Source organism: Petaurus breviceps, unplaced genomic scaffold (genome assembly GCF_028583685.1).
Source record: "Petaurus breviceps papuanus isolate PSGF00001 unplaced genomic scaffold, PetGlider_PUasm1.0 186, whole genome shotgun sequence".
NCBI lineage: Eukaryota > Metazoa > Chordata > Mammalia > Diprotodontia > Petauridae > Petaurus > Petaurus breviceps.
In genome coordinates, this window is record NW_027185798.1 from 2,991,868 (window position 1) to 3,014,733 (window position 22,866).

The 22,866-nt window shown below is 41.2% G+C and overlaps 1 protein-coding gene across 1 annotated transcript in view; it reads right to left on the reverse strand.

The window, feature by feature from the left end:
- Positions 1-22,866, reverse strand: part of DGKG (diacylglycerol kinase gamma) — a 76,941-nt gene that overhangs the window by 50,491 nt on the left and 3,584 nt on the right. Inside the window, exons 4-7 of the mRNA XM_069089139.1 lie at positions 19,495-19,659; positions 13,612-13,661; positions 11,567-11,641; positions 9,169-9,288 (exon numbers count right to left, since the gene is read on the reverse strand). Coding sequence (XP_068945240.1) covers positions 9,169-9,288; positions 11,567-11,641; positions 13,612-13,661; positions 19,495-19,659 — 410 coding nt within the window. The remainder of the gene's footprint in view (positions 1-9,168; positions 9,289-11,566; positions 11,642-13,611; positions 13,662-19,494; positions 19,660-22,866) is intronic.

Genomic DNA, 22,866 nt, shown 5'->3' on the forward strand with positions numbered 1-22,866 from the left:
CACTAATCTAACCTATCTTTTTTCAGTGAAAAGAACCCTGGATTTGGAATCATAGGTCCCCAGTTAAATCCTGCTTGTTCCACTTGTAACCTTATGGGTCTTCACCCTCAATGCCCTCATTGGTTCCTCATCTCTAAAATGAATGGGCTGGATTATATGGCATCAAAGGTCCCTTTTAGTAATAAACTTCTGATTTTATATCTCTACCCAGCCCTATGAACAACGGGGGACAAGGGATTCATCATCTTATCCAGTTTTAAGCGTCTCCTCACCCACACTTTGAGGAACAGATATAACATTAGACAGAACAAAATGGTAACCACATTTCGAATCCTGCCTCTGACACAGACTAGTAACCTCTCAGTGTGTCAGGCAACTCTCTGAGATTGTAAAGTGCAGGACCTTGGGTAGAGGGAGTTTTTTCACTAGGAGTTTCCTTACAAACAAGTGAAATTCCAGGTTTAGACTTTAAAAAATAAGAATACAGCCACCAGTAACTAGTAGTGAAATTACTGTTGAACAACATTGTAACTTTTAATATCAGGAGGCTGATAGTCCATTTCAAGCCTTTTCCATGCTCTATTACATTTTTCCATACATAGTGGTATAGAATTTAAGATTTACAATATTAATAAAATACCAAATATTTTTTAAAATAAAAAAAGACAACCACACGGGCTGCTGAAATCTTAGGCTACATTAAGAGAGGGACAATGTCCAGAAAAAGGAAGGTGGTAATCCCCCTGCGCTCTACTCTCATCAGCCACATCTGAATATTGAAAATGACAGTCTGAGTTGAGGAATACAACATGAATAACTGTAATACAGAATGGAGCATGGCGATGAATACATTGGACAGGTACAGAGGGCCATTTGAGATCCGAGGAAAGAAAGATTGTTTTCCAAATGAGAGAGGGTGACCCAAGAATGATTCAGGGAGGCGAGGAAAATTAATATTGGATTGTCTTATTTCATTGCTAATATTTCTATGTGATCCATCCTCTCCCTCATTTTGACAGACCCTACATCTGAAGGACAGCATTTCTGAAGGGCTTGATTAAGGGAATTACTCCCAACCCCCAAGGCATCTACTTACCATTCTGGGCACCCTGTGCTTTCTTGTTTACCCAGCAATGACAGCCAGTTAGAACTAAGCCCCACTCAGGGGATGACTCTTTGTGTCCTTGTTTTCTAATCAAGATTTGGGGCGACTTCATCTCCAATACCAAAGGCAAAGCCAGGGGAAATCTAATTGAGTCAATTGAGTCAAGATTGCTGCAGGCAGCTGTTTCTCATGAGGTACCTGGAATTCCTTGAGTGTCAGAGAGGGGTGTAATCAAGAACTAGAAGGCCAACCCACCTACCAATCAGGGCTGCCTTACATTTGCCAGGGGAGGTCCCAATGACTCACTGTATGTTGATCAGAAGAAAGACATTCCAGGATTTAAAGTGCCCTGTGACCCTCAGATGGGGTCTTTGGGAACCAAGAGGGACCTTCAACCTCAATTATTGGTTATTGCTAACCTAACTAATAAATTGATTAAATCTGTTCTGAACTTTTTCTGTCAGAATTTCATTTGGCATTGAGGAAATGTGGAGGAACACAACTGGAATTGGATATTCTGTTTTGGAGTGCCACCTTTTGAGAAAGGCATAGATGAACTAGAAAATATATAGTTGAGGGGTCCTGAAGAGGGTAACTAGGATGGTGAAGAACCTTGAGACCATCCCTTAATAAGGGACCAGCTGAAGAAGCTGGAGATGCTCATTTTACAGATAAAAAAGACAAGAGATGGCAAATGACAGCTGCTTTAAGATATTTGAAGGCTCGTTGGTCAAAGACTTGACTGGATAAAGATTAGACTTGATCTCCTTGGCCCTCAAAGGCAGAGCTAGGCATAGGTGAGTAGAAAAATGCAGAAGAGACAGATTTTGGTTTAATACAAACACCTTTAAAAAAGCCAGATCTGTTCCAAAATGCTATAGGCCACCTCAAGAGGTTGGTCCCTCATTGGAAGACTCCCAGCAAGGACTGATGGCCACTTGCTACAGATCCATGCTTGGGGCCCTTCCACTAGATGGCGCTCTTCTCAAGGGCAGAGACTGTCTTTTGCCTCTTTTTGTAATCCCAGTGCTTAGTACAGTGCCTGACACATAGTAGGTTCTTAATAAATGCTGACTGACTAACTACCATTTCCAAGATGTGTTGATTCTGCAACAGGGCTCTGAAGCAAAAGAACTGGTAGAAATTATATCAAATTCAAATTTATTCAAATAAATTCAAATTGAGTGCAGTCTTCTCGATGACCTGGTCTCTCTGGATAAAGTGTGGTATAAAGGAAATGAATGACTACCAGTATAGAGAATGGAAGGATTTATTTGTCATGAATTCCAAGAGCCAAGTGTAGGTGAGCAGAGTCCAACAGTTCTTACTGGAAGCAAAGGAAATATTCCTTGATGGTTACTCCCTGTGAGACCTTAGGCAAGTAACTTGACCTCCCAGGGTCTCAGTTTCTACATCTGTAAAATGAGAAGGTTGGACTAGATGACCTCTAAGGTACCATGATCCTGTTATCTTTCCTTTACCTCTTTGGATCTCAGTTTCCTCGTTTGTAAAAATGATGGGTTTTCACCATATCTAGGGTTTTTAAGCTTTTTGTGTTATGGTGACACAAGGTAACATTAGGCAGTCTGGGGAAGCCTAGGGATCCCTTCTCAGAATCACGTTTTTACATACATAAAATAAAATATACAGAATTACTAGGGAAACCAGTTATACTGAAAGGCAGTTATCAAGATATTAAAAAATCCCACTGACCCAGGATAAAAACTCCTGCACAAGATGGTCATGGAGGTCCCTTCCAGCTCTAGCTGTATGATCTTATTTCTTTGACCTTAACTTCTCTGGGACTCAGTTTTCTCTTCTGTAAAATGAGAGGGTTGGAGTGGATGTCTCAGAGGTCTTTTCCATCTCCAAATCTATGAGTCCATGAGGTCTGCCTGGAGGTAGCTAGTGCCCTGAATCCAGCCTGAGAAGATTGTCTTTGTCCTCTATACTCTAGTTAAACAAGATTACCTGTCCATCTCTAACAGGTTTCTACTTTCTATATCTTTTACTATGTCTGGAATGCCCTCCCCAGAAACTCCATTTCTACCTATTAAAACTCTACCCTTCTTTCAAAACTCAGTTCAAATGCTAACTCCTCCACAGAGCCTTCTCTGATTACCCTTGCCCACCTTAGCCCTGCTCTTTCCTCGGACCTTGAATAGACTTTGTATTAATCTAACCTGCCCATCATATTCTATTTGTAGTATAGCTATTTGTGTATGTGTTGTTTCCCCTAACTCAGACTGTAAGCTTGATGAAGGCAAGAATCAAGCCTTATGTAACCTTTTCCATTTGGTTCAATTCAACTCCTTTCCTTTCAAATCATTCAACATTCATCAATGCCCTACTACAAACAAGGACAGCTAGATGGAGCCATAGTGCACAAAATTCTTGGCCTAGAGTCTGGAGTGTAGGTGAGTCTAAGTTCAAGTTTGGCCTGAGGCACTTACTAGCCATATGACCCTAGGCAAGTAACTTAACTCTAACTTAGTTTTCTTGTTAGTAAAATGAGCTGGAGAAGGAAATGGCAAACCAGTCCAATATCATTTGCCAAATGGGGTCACAGAGAGTTGGACTTGACTGAAAAAAAACTTAACAACAACTAAAAACTACAAACAATTCTTGTCCTCAAAGAGTTTTCATTCTTCTGGAGGAATGTAAGACAGCCCCCTGCCTATGGCTGGCATACTGCTTTGCATATTGTCATTATTAATAGTAATATTAATATTCATTGAACTGAATGGCTCTGAAATCATATGTAATGGAGAACATTTTTCTGCTCAGAAATCCACATTTCTCTCCAATATTATTGAAAAATTCCCCCAAGGCCATCGTGATGATTAATTCAGACGTTGAACTTGAAATTTCCTTTATAAAAGTGGAAAAGAAAGTTGTTTTTTTCCAGGTGCAGGAATGAAATGAGGTCTCACTGCAGGCTCCTGAGGGCAAGTTATTTGTAAGTAGGTTTAATCTATATGGAACTTAAGTGACTAGCCCAAATTTGCTAAGCACATTCTCTGAATCTACCCACAGCCCTTGTCATCTCCCGGCCATATTTCTAATAGCCCAGTAGAACTTTGTTCAGTTGTTTCAGTCATGTCTGACCCTTCATAATCCCATTTGGGGTTTTCTTGGCAGAGATACTAGAGTGGTTAGCCATTTCCTTCTCCAGCTCATTTTACAGATGAGGAAACTGAGTAAAACAGGGTTAAGTGACTTGCCCAGGGTCTCACAGCTAGTAAGTGTCTGAGGTCGGATTTAAACTGAGGAAGAGTCTTCCTGACTGTAGTGGCTGGCACTCTATGCACTATGGCACCACCCAACTGAACTTTTTAATATTTTAGAAAGACTGTTAGGAAGAACTTGGCTGAGTTTGTATTGAATCCCCTATAATTATATTAGACAGAAGACAGACTTTCTGCATGTTCAAGCATGGCATGGTGGCAAGATGGCTGGTTCTGGAGAGGAAGCACCTGACTTCAAATACCTCCTCTATCACCTGTGTAATTTCATCTCCCTGAGCCTCAGCTTCCTCAACTGTAAAATGAAAGGCTGGTCTAAAATCCCTTTCAGCTGTAGATCTATGCTCCTATACAATTATTTTAGGACTATATGATAATGTAATCCATGTCACTTAACTTCTGTGGGCCTCAGTTTCCTCATCTGTAAATAAGGGAGTAGGTCTAGATGGCTTTTGAGGTCTCTTCTAGATCTCTGAGCCGATGTTTTTTATTTTATCCTCAAAATTATAGGGAGTCATCGAAGATTTTTGAATTGAGGGTGGGGGCAGTATATGGCATGGTCAAATCTGTGTTTGGGCAACATCCATTTGGTAGTTGTAAGTAACCTACTTGCCACCTGCCTGAGGGATTCTTCAACACAGGACAGAGATAATTAGAGAGAAATTGGGGCATTTTATTGGCCCCCAGACAAGGAGGAAATGTTCCCTCAGGTAGACCCGACCCTCTTTACCAGGTGCCTGAGAGGATGGATGTCAATATTTGTAGTCACCATATCTAAACCTGAGTTGCTGATATGAACTCTTTCAAAATTCTCTCCCAGTAGAACATAAGTTCTTTCAGGTAGGAGCAGTTTCATTTTTGTTTTTATATCCTGAGTGCCTGGCACACAGTTGGTGCCCATTAAACTCTTGTTGAATTGCTAGATTAATTTACTTTCTTCCTAGACAAGCTTTTGTGGGGCTAAATTGGAGGTGTCAAAGGAAACTAAAGGCTCCTGCATGGTCTGGTAATTGTAGGGAGAGCTGTTTCTCTTAGGTGGCAGAGAAAACTCTAGAAATCTCTCCTCTGTAGTGGTCAAGACCATGCCCAGTGACAGGAATTAGTCCTGGAATATGTTAGCTCTTTCTGAGAATGACCATTAATGCTGCAGAACACATGAGGTGTTGCATTGACCTGTGCTGGGAGCAGTGGGACAGACAACCTGCTATTTCAAGACTCAAAGTAACTGAGAACATGTATAGATTTGGGAGCGAGGCTGCCCATTGAGGGTGTCTGTTTTCCAAGGGTTCTCTGAGGAGTCCAATTTGCCTTCTCTGTTTGCCAATAAAACTTTCATGCTTTAGTTTTTTTGAACCTTCAAGAGGTAGTAGACAGGATGGCACCAGGGAGTGATTTTGACAGATTTTCTGGGTGAGGACTGTGCGCTAGAAGAAGTTAGAAATCCCCTAAAGTCACAGTGTCCTAGATTGGAGTTGGAAGAGAGTTTAGACATCATCTAATCCAAAGTCCCTCATTTTATAGATGAAGAAACTGGGCTTCAGGGAGATCTCAGTTTTCTCATCTCTAAAATGGGAGTAATAATAGCACCTGCCTCACAGGGTTGTTGTAAGGATAAACTAATAATTGTAAAGTGATTAGCACAGGGCCTGACACATAGTAGGTATTAAATAACTAAGCTATTAACTATTATTGAATGACTTGCCCAGGGGTGTAGAGCTAGTAAGTATCAGAAGTAAGGTTTGAGCCCTGGTCTTCCTGATCCCAAGCCCAGTGCTCTATTCAGTATGTTACATTGCTTGAATCTACACTTTCCATGTGGCTAGAACAGGGGCCACTAGGTGGCGCCATAGTGGATAGAGCACCTGGTCTGTAGTCCGGAAAATTCATCTTCCTGAGTGCAAATCTGGCTTCAGACACATCCTAGCTGTGTGACCCTGGGCAAGTCACTTCACTCTGATTGCTTAAGTTTCCTCATTTGTAAAATGAACCAGAGAAGAAAATGACAAACCACCCCAGTATCTTTGCCAAGAAACCCCCAAATGGGGGTCACAAAGAGTCAGACACAACTGTAATTGACTGAATAACAACACAAAAAGTTTCTAACCCAGTCAAGTATACACAGTGGGTAAAAGTAACAGTTCTTCTGATTTGATGGCTGTGGTGCCATCTTGGGCCTAGCTGATTCTGTTTTTCAGGCTTCATTCATGTGCTTCTCTTTGAAGAATCACGAGTCTCTGGCATGGGTTCTATTCAAGAATGCCCAGATTATATAAGGAACTGCATTTGCTTAGTAGCTGGTCATTTTCTTATTTGTGATGCTATAGCCAATTTTATTTTTCTGTGTGTGATATATTGACTAGGGATATCTGTGATGAGAAAATGTGGTCTCATTGCAAGGTAACAGATAGATAAGCCTAGTGTTACCATGGTACCCTTAGGATGGTAAAAGACCTCAAAGAAGACTTCCAGAGAGTTGGACAGATCATAGGATCAAAGAATCACAGTTCTAAAGCAAAATGGGACCTCACTGGCAAGGAGGTGAAGCTTCGTTTGGCAGAATGTGTTCTTTCCCCAATTAAAAAAATTCAGAGTTCCCTATTGTTTCCAGTATAAAATTGAAAATCACCAGATCATAGATTCCATAGAAATGGAAAGGACCTCAGAGGTCATCTAATACAAAGTCCTCATTTTCAGATAAGAAAATGGAGGCCCATGGTGGTAAGGTGAGGCAGAGGAGGGGCTGGAATACAGCTTGCTTGGTTTTAGAGCCACATCTTCCATGGAAGATTCATAGGCCAGGAATTGTACAAGTTGAGAAGACATGATTAGGTTGAGATCTGGACTGGGGGGGGTGTGTGTGGGGTAATGCCCTACATCAATGAAATCACCTACCTATTGATATATTGAAGAAGGATTATAGAAACATAGATTTATAGCAGGAAGGTACCTCAGACGTCATCTAATCCACCACCTTCATTCAACGGATAAGAAAAGTGAGCCCCAGAGAAATGAATTGACTTGGCCAAGGTGACACAAGGCGCAAATATGGTAAAAGTGGAAATTGAGCCCAAATTCCCTGACTCCAAATCATTGCCATTTCCATGAAACCACACTATCTTAGGTTTCAGTCCTAAAGTAAAGCAACAGGATTGCTAATCCAAAAAATGACATCATCTCCCAAAATATGCCTCTTTAAAAGAGATACTGTAAACACCTTATTGAGTTTAGCTTCACAAACAGGAATGCCAATTTTATCAGTCTAATAAACAGGATGGTCATTTTTCTCCCTTACTCTTTGGAGAATGGCTTGTCTGAGTAAGTGACTCAGGAACTTTCTGTAAGACTGTCCTGAGTCTCCTGATCATGAGGGCATCAGAACCACAGATCCCCTTAGTGGACACTACCAATGGGGATTGAAGGGTTAACTGAGGATGACTTTTCAAAAGCCATCTCTAGCCCTCAACCTCAGAGAAAATCCAGGCTATGAGGGGATTGCATGTAGGCAGGATGGTTCCATTGGGTCAGAGGCTCACTCCATTCAAGAATATGATGTTGGCAGCCATAGAGGAAAAAATACAGGCTCTTTCTAGCTGTGTAACCTTAGGAAAGTTCTTTTACCTCTCTAGATTTAATTTCCTCATCTGTAAAATACAGGAATTAAACCACAGGCTTGGAATCATAAAATGAAAGGGAAATAGTAATTATCATGAGAAGGGAAATGGTAATTTCCATTTCATCTTATGATTCTGAGATCTAATTAAGCAAGAGGAAGGCAGCCTGATGCATCAGTCTGCCTCTTTTCACTCGGCACAGGACAAGATTTGTCTGCCAGATTCTTCAGAGTATGGTATCCACAAGGAAGGTCTAGAATTCTAGACCTCAACCTGATGATCTGAACAGTGAATGGATATATGGTGAATGAACTTCCAACCCAGATCACAGCATAAAGAAATGATTTTTCCAGTTCAGTTCTATCTAATGACATTTCAGGAGTCATGATGAGTCAAGGGAAGCAGAGGAAGGAGAGCTGACTGACTGGGAAGCCAGAGGACTTGGGTTTGAAACCCAGTTTTCTAATATAACATTTATTTGACTTTGAGCAAGTTATTTATTCCTCTGGGACTCAGTTTCCTCATTTGTAAAATGACTATTAATGTCCCATATCTAATTCTATAACTCATGTTCTGGAGTGCATCCAGAGCAAAAGGTGACTGGGATGGTGAGACGACTTGGGGTCCATGAACCTATTTAGAATGTAAACTCCTTGAGGGCATGTAATGTTTTATTTTTGCATTTGTATCTCCAATGTTTAACATGCATGATGGGAAGATAACTAATTCATGTCATCCAAGAAAGGAATTCAGAATGGTCATACTGTTGAAGAGAAGACCCATGCAGACATGGTAACTGTCTCAAAACATTTGAAAGGCTCTTATGGGGAGGTAGATGTATCCTCTTTGGTTTGAAGACAGAACCAGGATGGAAGGCACAAAGAGGTGAATTAAGATGATGACAGAAAAAGACCAACAACACCTTGCTAAATAGTAGAGTTCTTGAAAAATGGAACGGACGGCCTCATTAGGTGCTGGGATACCGCTAGCTGGAGATCTTTTAATGAAGGTTCACTGGCCAGTTGTTGGGGATATCATAGAGATTCCTGTCCAGATAAAAGTTGGGCCAGTTGACTTTGGAGGCTACTGCCAGTTTTAAGATTCAGTGACTCTGGAAACAGAGTCAGGGTGTTTTCTTCATTTTCATGTCAATCTACAAGCATTTTCTGGTCCCAACCTAATGAACCCAGCTTGCTTTGTTACTTACTGTTTCCATCCCTAGCAGGACCAGTAATGGAATGGTTGTCATCCCTCCATGAATCCACTCTTCTAGGGTCACAATCCCATCATGGTCAACATCAATCTCTTCCATCATTTCCTTCAAGATCTGCCAGGAAGCAAAGGAAAGAGTGTTGGGGATGGGAACCAGCTCCCTTTGTCAACCTTGTCTTGTTCTTTTCTGTCCTTCCCCTCCATTCTCCCTATTACTTCCTTGGAGAGACTCTTCTTGGTCCTGCTGACCTACTTCCAAGGGACTCTGACTCACAAAGAGCATTCTTGCTTCTTGAATAGAAGGTTCAATTGTTCAGTCATCCTCTCCCTGCAGGATTCATTTTTCATTGTATTATACAGGGATGAGTTTCACTCATTGTAACATCACTGAGGACTCTGTGAAATTAGCCACTCAAAAATGAGAATAGAGGAGACTTATTAGACTTCTGACCTTGTAGAGAAGGTATAATAAACATGACCCAAAATTAGTCTGCTCAGTTTGGACTCAAAGATATGAGAATATGCCTCTCCCTCCTGTTTTTGGTGAGGTGAGGGACTATAGGTACAGAATACTGCATATACAGTCATACTCAAAGGATGTGTTAGTTCTTTTTGCTAAATTGTTTTCCCCCTTTTATTTACTTTTTAATTAATTTGTTTCAAGGGATGGCTTTCTGGAAAATGGATGAGGGAAGACTATATTAAAAATGAAGGTCATATAAAAACTAAAAGTATTAATAAAAATTTTAAAATTGGTCTGACCAGTATACTGCTTTGGGTAGGCTCTGGAGTCAAAGGATCTAGATGAAACTCTCACCTTTTAGGTTTTCTACCTTAGTCCAAGTCATTTCATTTCCCTTCACCTCTATTTTCTCATCTGCAAAAGGAAGGGATTGGAGTCGATGGCTTCTGATCTAGTTCTGTGACCCTAAATTGCTTAACCTCTACAAGTTTCAATTTCCTCATCTGTAAAATGAGGGAAGGTGTGGGAGGTGGAGGAGTTAAACCAAAGGGCGGCTAGGTGGGGTACAATGGTTAGAGAGTCAGGCCTGGAGCTATCTCCCTGAGTTCGAATCTGGCCTGGATGGGTGACCCTGGGAAAGTCACTTAATCCTGTTTGCCTCAGCTTCCTCCTCTATAAAATGATCTGGAGAAGGAAATAGAAAACCACTCCAGTATCTCTGCCAAGAAAACCCCAAATGGGGTCACAGAGAGTCACACACATCACTGAAAACCGACTGAAAACAACGGAAAACCTATGATCCTATGATCACTGATGTTCCAATATTCACATTTTCCCTTCTTTAGATAATTGGATGACTCTTGTGTTTAATCCTTCCCAAGAATACAAATGCTCAGTGACATGACAACTACTTTCATCTTGTTGACAGTGACATCCCTAACAGGGCCTCAGTTCAGCTCAGTTCAGGTCAACACAAATCTCTTAAGTGCCCACTGTGTGGATGGCCCTGATCCAAGTGCTGGGGAAATCAGGGCAAACCAGAACAAAGCAAAACAGCCTCTGCCCTGAAAGGAGAGGCCAGTGGAAAAGCAAAGAAGGAAAACAGAGTATTCAGATGCTGCTCCAATGGCAGTCACTCGCAACAGACCAGCCGAATTGTTTCTGAAAAGGAAGGTTAAAAAGAATTTCTTGAGGGATTGCTGTTTAGGTCCCCTTCCCCTCAGGGTGATGGTTCTGTGATTTGTGGGTGGGAATTTTCTTATGGTGACTCGTCTCCACGTACTGTGCCCCTGAGTGACACCAGCCTCCTGGCTGTCACAAACATGAGACCCTCCATCTCGGGACTGAGGACGTTCTCTCTGGCAGTCCCTCCTGCAGGGAATACACATCTGCCCTCCTCGTCTCTACTTCCTGGCTTCCCCAGCTTCCCCCAAGTGTCAGCTAAAGGCTTACGTTCTGGAAGATAGCCAACATTTATACTACTCCCTATTGATTCTGTCTACAGCATGTTCGCACATGATTGTTTGCAAGTTGACTTCCCTATTAAATTGTGGATTGCTTGAGGAAAGAGACTGGTTTTTGCCTCTTTTTATCCCCAATGTTTAGCATGGTGTCTGGTACATAGTGGGTTCTTAATAAACTCAAGTGGACTAGTTCACAGACTGTGAGTCCTCCCTCCCACTGACACAGAGTAGGCTCCTTTATGAAGTAGACCAAATCAGAGAGAAGGTGCCAATTAGCATCCATGAAAGGCATTTCCTCATCTGGGAGTGAAATCACAAGCCTAGTCCACCTCTGAAATGGACCTGTGAAGGAGCAGAAAGTAACCTAGATTGTCTGGGAGCTAGAAAAATCATCGCCCCATGCCCAGCTTGGGGATGAGGACTTAGGCAGGCTGGTCATCAGGGCTCATCACTGGCCTGTCACTTACAGGTCTGAGCTCTGTGGAATCCCATTCCAGATACTCGGCCACGTGCACCATCTGGCTGAGGATTCGATCCAGCTCCTGAGGGAAAGAACCAGGGAGATGGGATGAGTAGAGAGCAAGAGGAGAGGTGGTGGGTTTTCTCTGGTGAAACACAGGGACGATTCCCACCTCAGGCATTTATGACCCCTCTGACCCTAGACAAGTCCTGTAACTTCTCTGGGTCTCAGTTTCCTCCTCTGTAAACTGCACTCAATGAGGTTCCTTCTTGCTCAGACTTTCTGATCCTGTAATCCTGACTCAGTCTATTTGCCATTTGCCCCATTTTTGCCCTAAATTGAGGGTCAGGAAGATCTTAGGAACATGGGCTCAGAGGTGGGAGTGACCTAGGAACAGACCATCTAGTCACAGGATCAAAGATTTGGGGCTGGAAGGGACCTTGGAAGCCACCTAGTATGACCCTCCCATTTTAGAGAAGGAAAAACTGAGACCCAGAGAGATCAATTAACTTGTCCAGAGTTTCATGGGTATTTAAAATTAGAGCTGAGATTTGACTCCAGGTCCTCTGATCCTATGTCCTGCCCCATATTGGTGGCAGTGGTGAGAGATGTATGTACCACTTATGTGTAGCACATACCCTGAAATGCTGACTTTTCCCCCAAGGGAACAACCTTCCTTCCCTTTACCTCCTCTTATTCTAAGTATACGAAGATGAGATCATCTCCTCTATTTCTTCAATAATAAAAAAATCTGTGATCGCCTATTTTCTGTCTATATTACCTTGGGCAAGTCATTTCATCTCTAGGCATCAGTTTCTTCATCTGGGAAATGGGGGGGGGGTGGATCAGATGACTTGTAGGTCTCCTATTTCTAGATACATGTTTTGATGATACTAGGAGGGCTACTGTGGTGATTCTATTTTATCCATTAGATGCCAAGGTTCCCTGATATTCTTTTCTCAGTGAGTTAATAAATATTAGCACCAGATGCTTCAGAATTTTGGGTACCAAGTAGAGCTCCCATCCTCCTCCCTGTCATCTCAATGATTTACAGAGCATCCTGGAGCTTTTGTTGCGTAGATTTGTTATATAGTAAGGCCTTTGTCACGAGGTCAGTATCTAAGGGGCAACATTTGAGATGCTAGAAAGGTGTCTTTTGTTACACATGGACCTCAGGAACATGATTCAAAATGAGTTTGGAAATGGAATCCAGCACAGGTGAAATTCACCAGGAGTAAAAGAAAATGAACAATCCATTGTAATAGGACACTGGAAAGCTATTTTGACTGAAGTTTCTGTGAATAATACCTAAAAGTTTCAGTCCACCACTAGCTCACTGTAGCCAATAGGCCCATATAGCTGGTAAGACAGCTCAGATCAAAGGAGGCTGTCTTCATAGAAATGTAATGGCTCCCACTTGTGGGTGTGAGAGAAGAGTAGAACTACCCCCGTCTGAGCACATCTGAAGTAGAGGGTCTGGGTCTAGGCCCCGGCTGACAAACTGGAACAGAGCTAGTGGAGGGTGACCAGGATGGTTACTGGGTCAGCCACCCGTGCCACAGAATGGGAACTTGGAGGGACTGGGGATGTTTGGGTCTTCAGATACCTTAATGGTTAAGATGAGCTTTGTTCTGCTTGGCCTGTAAGTAGCACCAGTGGATGAGAGTTTTGTGAAAACAGAGGAAACAGAGTCCAATGGAAGAAAGAAGTTTATGATAATGAGTTCCAGAAATGGAACATTCTGCTTCACGGGGAAGGGAAATTCCCATCACTGGGGTAGTGGGAGATGCACAGAGAAGATGGCTTTGAGGATTTAGATAACTCATGCGCCCCCCTACAAAGCTAAGGTTCTAGAATTCGAAGATTCTAGAACATCAGGACAGTTTGGGTATTAATCTCAATGAAGGCCTTAGGAAGGAACAGATTTAGGGCAATTAGGTTGTCTGCAGCCCTGTCCAGAACCCTTCACTTCCCCACCAAGTTGGAATGAAGCTTTGAGGTTCTGGCTGGTGCCTAGAGAACAGAGACATATTTAGAAGGAAATCTACTTACACTACTATCCAGGTAGCCGTTGCCATCCGTGTCATACAGGCGAAACATGACTGTAAGAAACACGAGAGGACGAGAGGTGAGGTGTGAAGGATATGGCAGGACCCAAGGAAGCTCAGAGCATCTCAGCTGAAAAGTGCTTAGCTTTCCTTAAGGGGAGGGATGTCGGGACCAGGGACACAGGTTCTAGATCTAACCATCACAACATGTCTATGGCAAGTTACCCACAGTGAAAACTCTGCACTAATGAGGCCAAGGTCACGATCTAGGTCTCCATAGCACCTCAGCTTTAATCCTACGTGAGTACTTCACCAAAGAGTCACCATTGATCATGAGAAAGCCTGGCCAGCACGTGTGGTTAGAAGGTTATGGGCACCCAGCCAACTCTGAAACACAGCTGCAAGGCAATCCTCCACTAGCTACGAGACTGGAAAATCCTTGGAAGAACAACACTGCATTTTCTAGCAGTATACTGTCCTGAACCTGGTGACTTGGTGTAATGGAAAGTGACACGGAGATCTGAATCTGACACCCACATTAGACACTCAATGGCTGTCTCACCCTGGGCAAGTCAATTGGCTTGGCGTCAGTTTTATCATCTGTAAAATGGCCATAATTTTAGCACCTACTTCACGGGGTGGTTATAAAGATAAAATATGATTATATATTATACATGTACATATATATGAAGACACATGTGTGCATGTATATATGTACTCTATGTTTATGTACATACATATTTGTGCATGTATATATGTACTCTGTGTGTGTATACACACATATGCAAACCTTAAAGTGCTATTTAAAAAATTTATTTATTTTTAGTTTTCAACATTCATTTCCACAAGATTTTGAATTACAATTTTTTTCTTCCTGTCTTTCCCCTACCCCCACCCCAAAATAGCAAGCCTACTGAATATCCTTTCCCCCATTCTGTTCTCTCTTATGTCCTCCCCCTTCACCTCCTAACTTTCTAGTAGGGCAAGATGGGTTTCTATACTCTGGTACCTGTATATCTTATTTCCCAGTTGCATGTAAAAAACCCTTTTTAAACATTTGTTTTTAAAACTTTGAGTTCCAGATTTTTTTTCCCTTCTTCCCTCCTCACCCACCCCCACTGGGAAGATAAGCAATTCAATATAGATTGTACATATGCAGTTACCTCAATCATTTTCATAGTAGTTACATTGTGAAAGACTAATTATATTTCCCTCCATCCTATCCTGGCCCCCATTCTATTTTCTCCTTTGACCCTGCCCCTTTTCAAAAATGTTTGCTTCTAACTATCCTCTCCCCCAATCTGCCCTCCCTTCTATTCCCCCCCTTCTTATCCCCTACTCCCCTATTATCCTGTAGGGTAATATACCCAATTGAGTATGTGTGTTATTCCCTCCTTAGGCCAAATTCAATGGGAATCAGGTTGTCCCATTCCTTTTCACCTTTCTGATCTTCCCCTCCATTGTAATAGTTTTTTCTTGCCTCTTTTATATGAGATAATTTACCCTAATCTATCGCTCCCTTTCTTCTTCTCCCAATAAATTTCTCTCTCACCTCTTAATTTGATTTTTTAGATATCATCCCTTCATATTCAACTCATCCTGTTCCCTCTATGTATACATGTACATACATATGCCCACACTCACATATATATTTATACACACATACACCCTCCTATACATACATATATATGTATGTATACATATATGCATGCATATATATTCCCTTCAACTATCCTCATACTGAGAAAAGTCTTATGAGTTACAATTATCATTTTTCCACGTAGGAATTAAATAGTTCAAATTTAATAAGTTCCTGATGATTTATTTTTCCTGTTTGCCTTCTCATGCTTCTCCTGTTTCTTGTATTTGTAAGTAAAAATTTCTGTTCAGCTCTGGTTTTTTCATCAAGAATGCTTGAAAGTCCTCTATTTCACTGAATGACCATATTTCCCCCTGAAACATACTCAGTTTTGCTGGGTAGGTGACTCTTGGTTTTAGTCCTAGCTCCTTTGACCTCTGGAATATCTTATTCCAAGCCCTTCCATTCCTTAATGTAGAAGCTGCTAGATCTTGTGTTATCCTGATTGTGTTTCCACAATACTCAAATTGTTTCTTCCTGACTGCTTCAGTATTTTCTCCTTGACCTGGGAACTCTGGAATTTGGCTATAATATTCCTAGGAGTTTCCTTTCTGGGATCTTTTTCAAGAGGTGATCAGTGAATTATTTCAATTTCTATTTTGCCCTCTGGTTCTAGAATATCAGGGCAATTTTGCTTAATAATTTCTTGAAAGATGGTGTCTAGACTCTTTTTTTGATCATGGCTTTCAGGTAGACCAATAGTTTTAAAATTATCTCTCCTGGATCTATTTTCCAGGTGAGTGGTTTTTTCCAATGAGATACTTCACATTGCCTTCTATTTTTTCATTTGTTTGGATCTGTTTTATAGTATCTTGATTTCTCATAAAGTCATTAGCTTCCAATTGCTCCAGTCTAATTCTGAAGGAATTATTCTCTTCAGTGAGCTTTTGAAATTCCTTTCCCATCTGGCCAATTTGACTTTTTAAGGCATTCTTCTCCTCACTGGTTTTTTGGGCCTCTTTTGCCATTTGAGTTAGTCTGTTTTTTAAAGTGGTATTTTCTCCACTTCTCACTCCAGGAGCAGCAGCCAGACGGAGTTCCCCCTGTTCTTTGGCATTTGTGAATTGAGAACTCTAGAAACCGCTACAGCTGCCAGTGATTTACTTTCCTGAAGTTGCTCCAGCACTGCTGGTCAGGGCCACCCTGGGGCTAAAATCCCAGCTCAGTCAGGAGTGCACTCTGCTCCCAGCTCAGTATGATAGTCTCTTCCTGCCAGCCTGCTGGGCTTCCTTCAGTGGGAGATTTGTTTCTCTCTGTCACTTTGAGGATTCTGTAGCTCTAAAGTTTATTTAGAGTCATTTTTAAACATGTATTGGAGAAGATGGAAGCTGGAGGCATGAAGTCCTGTTTCTACTCCACCATCTTGGCTCTGCCTCCCCTTTAAAGTGCTATTTAAATGTTACCTATTAGGAGAGCTGTCTCAGATGTAGATGGGAATGGGATGGGGAAAACCTCTGAGATTAACTCAGGCAAAGAGGCAGTTTTTCTAGCAAATGTTGAAAAGATCTAAATATGATGTATTAGAAAGAGTAGTGGGTTTTAAGTAAGAAAATCAGAGTTCTAATATTAGCTTTACCACTTACTACTTGTATAAGCCAAATGACTTTGTATATGTCACTTCCCTCTATGGGCTTCAGTTTTCTCACTTGTAAGTAGAAGGGGCTGGACTTAATAGTCCATAGACACTCTCCCACCTTTAGATCCCATTAACAGCTGGTCATTTTTGAGAACTTATAAACCTTAATGCAAAGCTGATAGTGGGGCCCATAAGTTGGGGAATGGTTGGACAAATTGTGGAATGTGTTTATGATGGAATATTATTGTACTATAGGAAATGATTAGCAGGATGCTCTGGCAAGACTTATATGAGCTGAAGCCAAGTGAAATGTACTGTGTACAAGGTGATAGCAATGTTACAGGATGATCAGCTATGAATGACTTAGCTGTTCTCAGCAATACAATGATCCAAGACAACTTTGAAGAACTTACAAAGAAAAATTCTATCCCTTCCCAGACAAAAACTGATGGTGTCTGAATACAGATTGAAGCATATATTTTTTTATTTTTTAAAGTTTTTTTTGTCTATGTTTTCTTTCACAGCATGACTATTATGGAACTGTTTTGCATGACTATACATGTATAACCTATATCGAATTGTTTGCTTTCTCATTGGGAGTGGGGTGGGGAGGGAAAAAGGGAGAGAATTTGGAGCTTAAAGTTTTAAAAATCAATGTTATAATTGTTTTTTACATGTAACTGGGGAAAAATAAAAAAAAAACTAAATAAAAAAAAGTATTGTGGGGGAGTTCCTTGATGGCTGGGATGATTTCATTGTTGTCTTTGTATTCATAATACCTGAAACATTGAGAGGATCAATGAGCAACTTCAAAGGACAGAAGTTAAAAGTGTCAGTAGACACAAATATGTGATTGGAGGAGATGGGCCAGTCACAGGTGACTTATGGACAACCCTAGGGCTTCACTGGTATCTTATTGATGTCAGGAGAAAGGCACTGATTTCTCATTGGTTTGAGTTAGTCTTAAAGCCTTCCCTGGTGTGAACAAAACACAATAACAAAAGTCTAATGCTGAGTCTCTCTGGCTTGTCTGCTTCCCTGGGAAAATCTCTTAGTTTTGGAGGAAATTGGAACAATCTTTTCCCACCTTTATCCCCTAATGCTCTTGGAATGATATGGATTAATTTAGTCTCTCACTAAACTTTCTATAAATTTAATTTCCTCTCCATTACTTCTCACTGTTTTATGAAGCTGTGGCTGTAAAATTCAACACCCTGTAGTCACTTTGTCAGATTGATGACCAGCCTTCCTGGATATAACTATTAATACCAGCACAACAGTCTCTGACTGGGTCAGGGCTGAAAGCTTTTGACTTTGTCTGGATCCCGAAAACTCTTGCCAATCATTCTTGTCAATCATTGTCAATCATTCTTGGCAAGATTAACACTGTCCAGGCGTCTTCTGCTAATCTTAAAATGAGTTGGGTAATCCCAGCATTAGTGGAATTTACACTTTGGTATTAACAATGCATAGATCATATGGAAGCTAGGATTAATTTTCTGTTCTTTTTCTTTACTCTCCATGAAAATATCTTTAGTGAAATCTTGGATTTCCTCTATTTTCAACATTACCATAGTTTCTGACTTGTAGAAGTCAGAAAACTTATCAAAGGACGGACAGTTTCCAGAATGAAAACCCAGGTTCTTTTTTTTTTTTTACCCTCCATGGCTTTTAATTCCTGCCTCCAAATGTCACGGTCTTCCTCCACTGTTTTTATAGAAGTCATGCCAAACTAATCACCACCACCCCTAGCTCACTAAACTTTATATGAGACCTTCAACTTTGCAAAGCACTACACACACACATGCACACACACTCACTCATACATAAACATGCATATGTGTATATATTTATGTGTGTATTTATATGTATGTGTACATACATGTGTCTATATTTACATGTGTGTATTTGTATGTATGTGTATAGATGTGTGTATATATTTTATATACCTGCGTATGCATCAATACACAATACATATATACACATACACACACACGTGTGTGTGTGGTTTGATCAATTGACTTCAAATAAGCTGTTATTCATCATTTTCTGAGAGGTCCAGAGGAATGGGATAGGATTGCAACAGGATGGATTTTGGTTAGATATGATGAAGAACTTTCTTCTGTTAGTTAGAACTTTGTTCTAACTGTAATGAGAGCTGAGAGGACATTGAATACAGAAGGGAGAACAACTTGTGGAATCTTTTCTGGACTGGATGGCCAATCCCTGAGTCCTACTAGTAGTTATCAGGAAGATGAGGCAACTTTTGTAGGTCCCTTCCATTCTGAGCTACGGGTTAAGATGATGCAGCTTCTTCCCTACCCAGATTTCAGGTGGCCTCCCTAAGCTTATTAATCACTTGACTTGCTGGCCCATGGAGTTGCATCTGGGAAACCTCACTCAGATCAAGTTTGGGAGCAGAACTAGGGACAGTCACAAAGCATGCTGGGTAACTTCTCAAGATCATAGGCTACCAGGAATGTGAAGGGGGGGGGGACAGAACAAGGTGGCCCCTTACCCATTTATAAAGAATGGCAAGGTATGCAATTTCCCTTTGTAGGCTATCAGGCAAATATCTAAAGACCTTCTGGGTCACCGAACCCTTCTGGAAGTGGGCAAGGAGAATGAAGGACAAGAGGAGAAACTTGGTTGCATTACATTCAAATACTTACATGCTAGCTTGTCCTGGGGCCGACCTCTTTCCAGCAGTGATAGGTAACAGATGATGTCTTTCAGGTAGACAACCTGAGACTTGATTTCTAAAGATGACAGAGGAACTAAACTCGTGGAGCTCTTTGTGACATCTGAGGCTTGTATTTCATCTAAGTTCCTTGAACCTGTGAGAGGCCAAGAAGTCTATCATGACACAACCCTTAAAATAATGGTGTCCATTACAACTGTTCCATCCTCCATCACTAACCACCCCTCCTGACTCCCAATATACCTGCAGTTCCATTTCACACAAATAGAAGCCTGGATTTTATTCCATGCTACCTTTATGATAACCATTATCCTCATCTCCTCCCCACCAGAAGAAGCATCTACTCTACCCCTTGAACTACCCTGCACTTTTGTCTTATTACCTTTCCTCAATCTTTCTAGCTTCTCTTTGCATGTTGTCTTCTCCCCATCAGAATGTGAACTCTATGAGGGCAGGGACTGTCTTGCTTCCTTATATTGTCTGTCTCCTCAAAATCATTGGCCTTAGATCTAAATACTCAAAGATGCTTAATTTTTACAACTATACGTAGTCTCTTTCCACAGATTAATCAATTGTTCAACAAGCATTTATTAAGCACCTATTCAACCATGTGTCAGACACTGTTAGGTTCTAGATACAGAAAGAGAAACACAAAATGGTATCAGCTCAAAGATAGGAATAATCCCTGTTCAAGAAGATGTAGAAAGATGAGAACTCTAATGCATTCTTGGTGGAACTAGTCATTAGTCCAACTAATCTTGAGAACAATTTGGAATTGTATCAATAAGTTGAGTAAAATATATATGCTCTTTATAAGACTAGGCATATACTCCAAGAAGGTCAAGGCCAAAAAAAGCTCATAAACACCAAAATATTTATGGTAGCACTTTTTGTAGGTGCTCATCCATTGAAGAATGGTTAAACAAGTTGTGGTGTGTGAGTATAACGGAATATTATTGTTGCTGCTTTCAACTGTTTTTCAGTAGTTTCCAACTATCCATGACCCCATTTAGGGCTTCATTGGCAGAGATACTGGAATGGTTTGCCATTTCTTTCTCCAGTTCATTTTATGAGAAAACTGAAACAAATAGTGACTTGCTCAGGGTCACATAGCAAGTCTGAGGCTGGATTTGAACTCAGGTTTACCTGACTCTACCTATGTGACCTTGGGCAAGTCACTTAACCATTTTTGTCTCAGTTCCCCATTTATAAAAATGAGTTAGAGAAGAAAAAGGCAAACCACTCCACTATCTCTGCCAAGAAAACCCCAAATTAGGTCATGAAGAGTCAGACATGACTGAAATGACCAAACAACAACTTCCTGACCCTAGGCTCAGTGTTCTATCCACTGTGCCACCTAACTGGAACACTAGTGTACTGCAAGAAACAGTGAATACATTGACTACAGAGAAGCATGGGAAGACTTCTATGAATTGATACAGTTAAGTAAGCAGAACCAGGAAAAGAAGTACCCAATGAGCACAGCAATGTGAATAGAAAGGCTAACAATAAAGCAATGGACACTCAATGCTACAAAGGGATAAAGCATTAGCATAGCCCCAAAGAAGAAATATGAGAAGACACCTCCTTCCCTTCTTTGCGGAAGAGAGGGACTATGGATGTGGAATATACACTATGTAAGGTTTTTTTGATCTGTGGATTATTTTTACTGAATTGTTCCCTCTCCTTTTCCCCTCTTTCTTATAAGGGATGGTTTTTGGGTACCCATGGGAGAGCAGGAGAAGGAGATACATTGGAAAAAGTATGTGATATAAAAACAAATGATACACATAAAAGTTTATTTTAAAACTCCCTGCCCTCTAGGAGCTTACAGGGGAAGGGACAAATACATAACTAACTAAATATAAACAAAGGAACTACAAAGTAACTTGGTGGGAAGTGGAAACTGTAGGGCTCGGGATGGGTCTCATCTAGGGAGTGGTACTTAAGCTGAGTCTTGAAGATAGCTAGGGATTCCACAGAGTAGAAGTGAGGAGGGAAAACATCCCAGGTGTGGGGGTGTAAAGGCAAGGAGATGGGAGGTTCCCTTCTCTCCCCATTATCTCACTTTGCCTTTTGGCTCTAAGACAAGAGTGAGTGGAGATCCCACAGCTGTCATCTAACAGGAGACTTCCCTGAGGTTGGAGGTCAAGGTTTGGATGACATGAGCCTCCTACCCCTTATGGCATACATAGGAATATCTGCATATATGACAAGAATTAATTGAGGAAATTAAACAGATGCAGAGTTTTATGATTCTCAAGTCTGGTCACTGATAAGATATAGTTCAGACAAGTTATACCAGACATCAGTCACCTTTCCACAATAGGCTTCCTACATGGACAATAGAGAAAGGTCAACACTTGTAACAGATGGACCAGCCTGGAACCTTTTTCCAGAACATGACTGGCTCTTGCTGGTATAAGCTCTGCCTCTTGGGGAGCCAGTCTGGACCATCATTCTGGTCTCTGTTGATGAGGTGCCATTTAATTAAGACATCCACAGAAGTTGGCTCAAGAGCAAAGGATCTTTCTCCAAAGTCACAAACAAAGGCTATAATAACTGGCATCCCCACTGTTGCTGATGACCAACTGCTGGGGCTCCCTATCATTCCTAGGACAATTGGAGCCAGGGCCTCTTCAACCACTTGGCCCCAGAAAAATTTGCTACCCATAGGCAAGAAAGTCATAGCCAATCATGAAATCAACTCACCTAGAGGGCAATCTCTCCCTCTTCTGAGTTGTTATCACACCTCTGTGTGTGCTAATAAGCAGGGGGTGGAAGCAATCAGTCTGCTAACTTTCATCATTGTAATAAGTCATCCTTTCTCCACTCATCTGGGCAGCATTCTGTAAAGAAATCAGGCTAGGCAGGAAAGGGGTCAGGACTTAGACCCAAGTTCCAGAATTTGTGTACCTAAGCCTTCCCTTACTCATTTTTCTAAGGGTGCACTCCAAGACTGCCACCAATTCCTGCTTATTCTTTGGGGTCCCTGTTTTTCTCCTATGGGCAGTTTAGAAACTACAAATCCTTCTTCCTCTTAATCAATTAATTAACAAGTAAGCATTAAATGCCTACTGTGTTCCAGGCACAGTACTAGTTTTTAGGGACACAAACACAAAGACCTAAAGTAGTTTACATTCTACCAACCTGTCAGTCAATCAACAAACATTCTAAAAAGTACCTTCTGCTTGTGTTAGGTGCTGGGGATACAATGATAAAATAACCCAGTCCCTCCACTCAAGAAGTTTAAAATCTATCAAGGGAGACACCATGTTCATATAAGTCTAAACAAAATAGAGAGGAGAGGGACTGGCTATGTGGTGGGCATTATGCTAAGGAC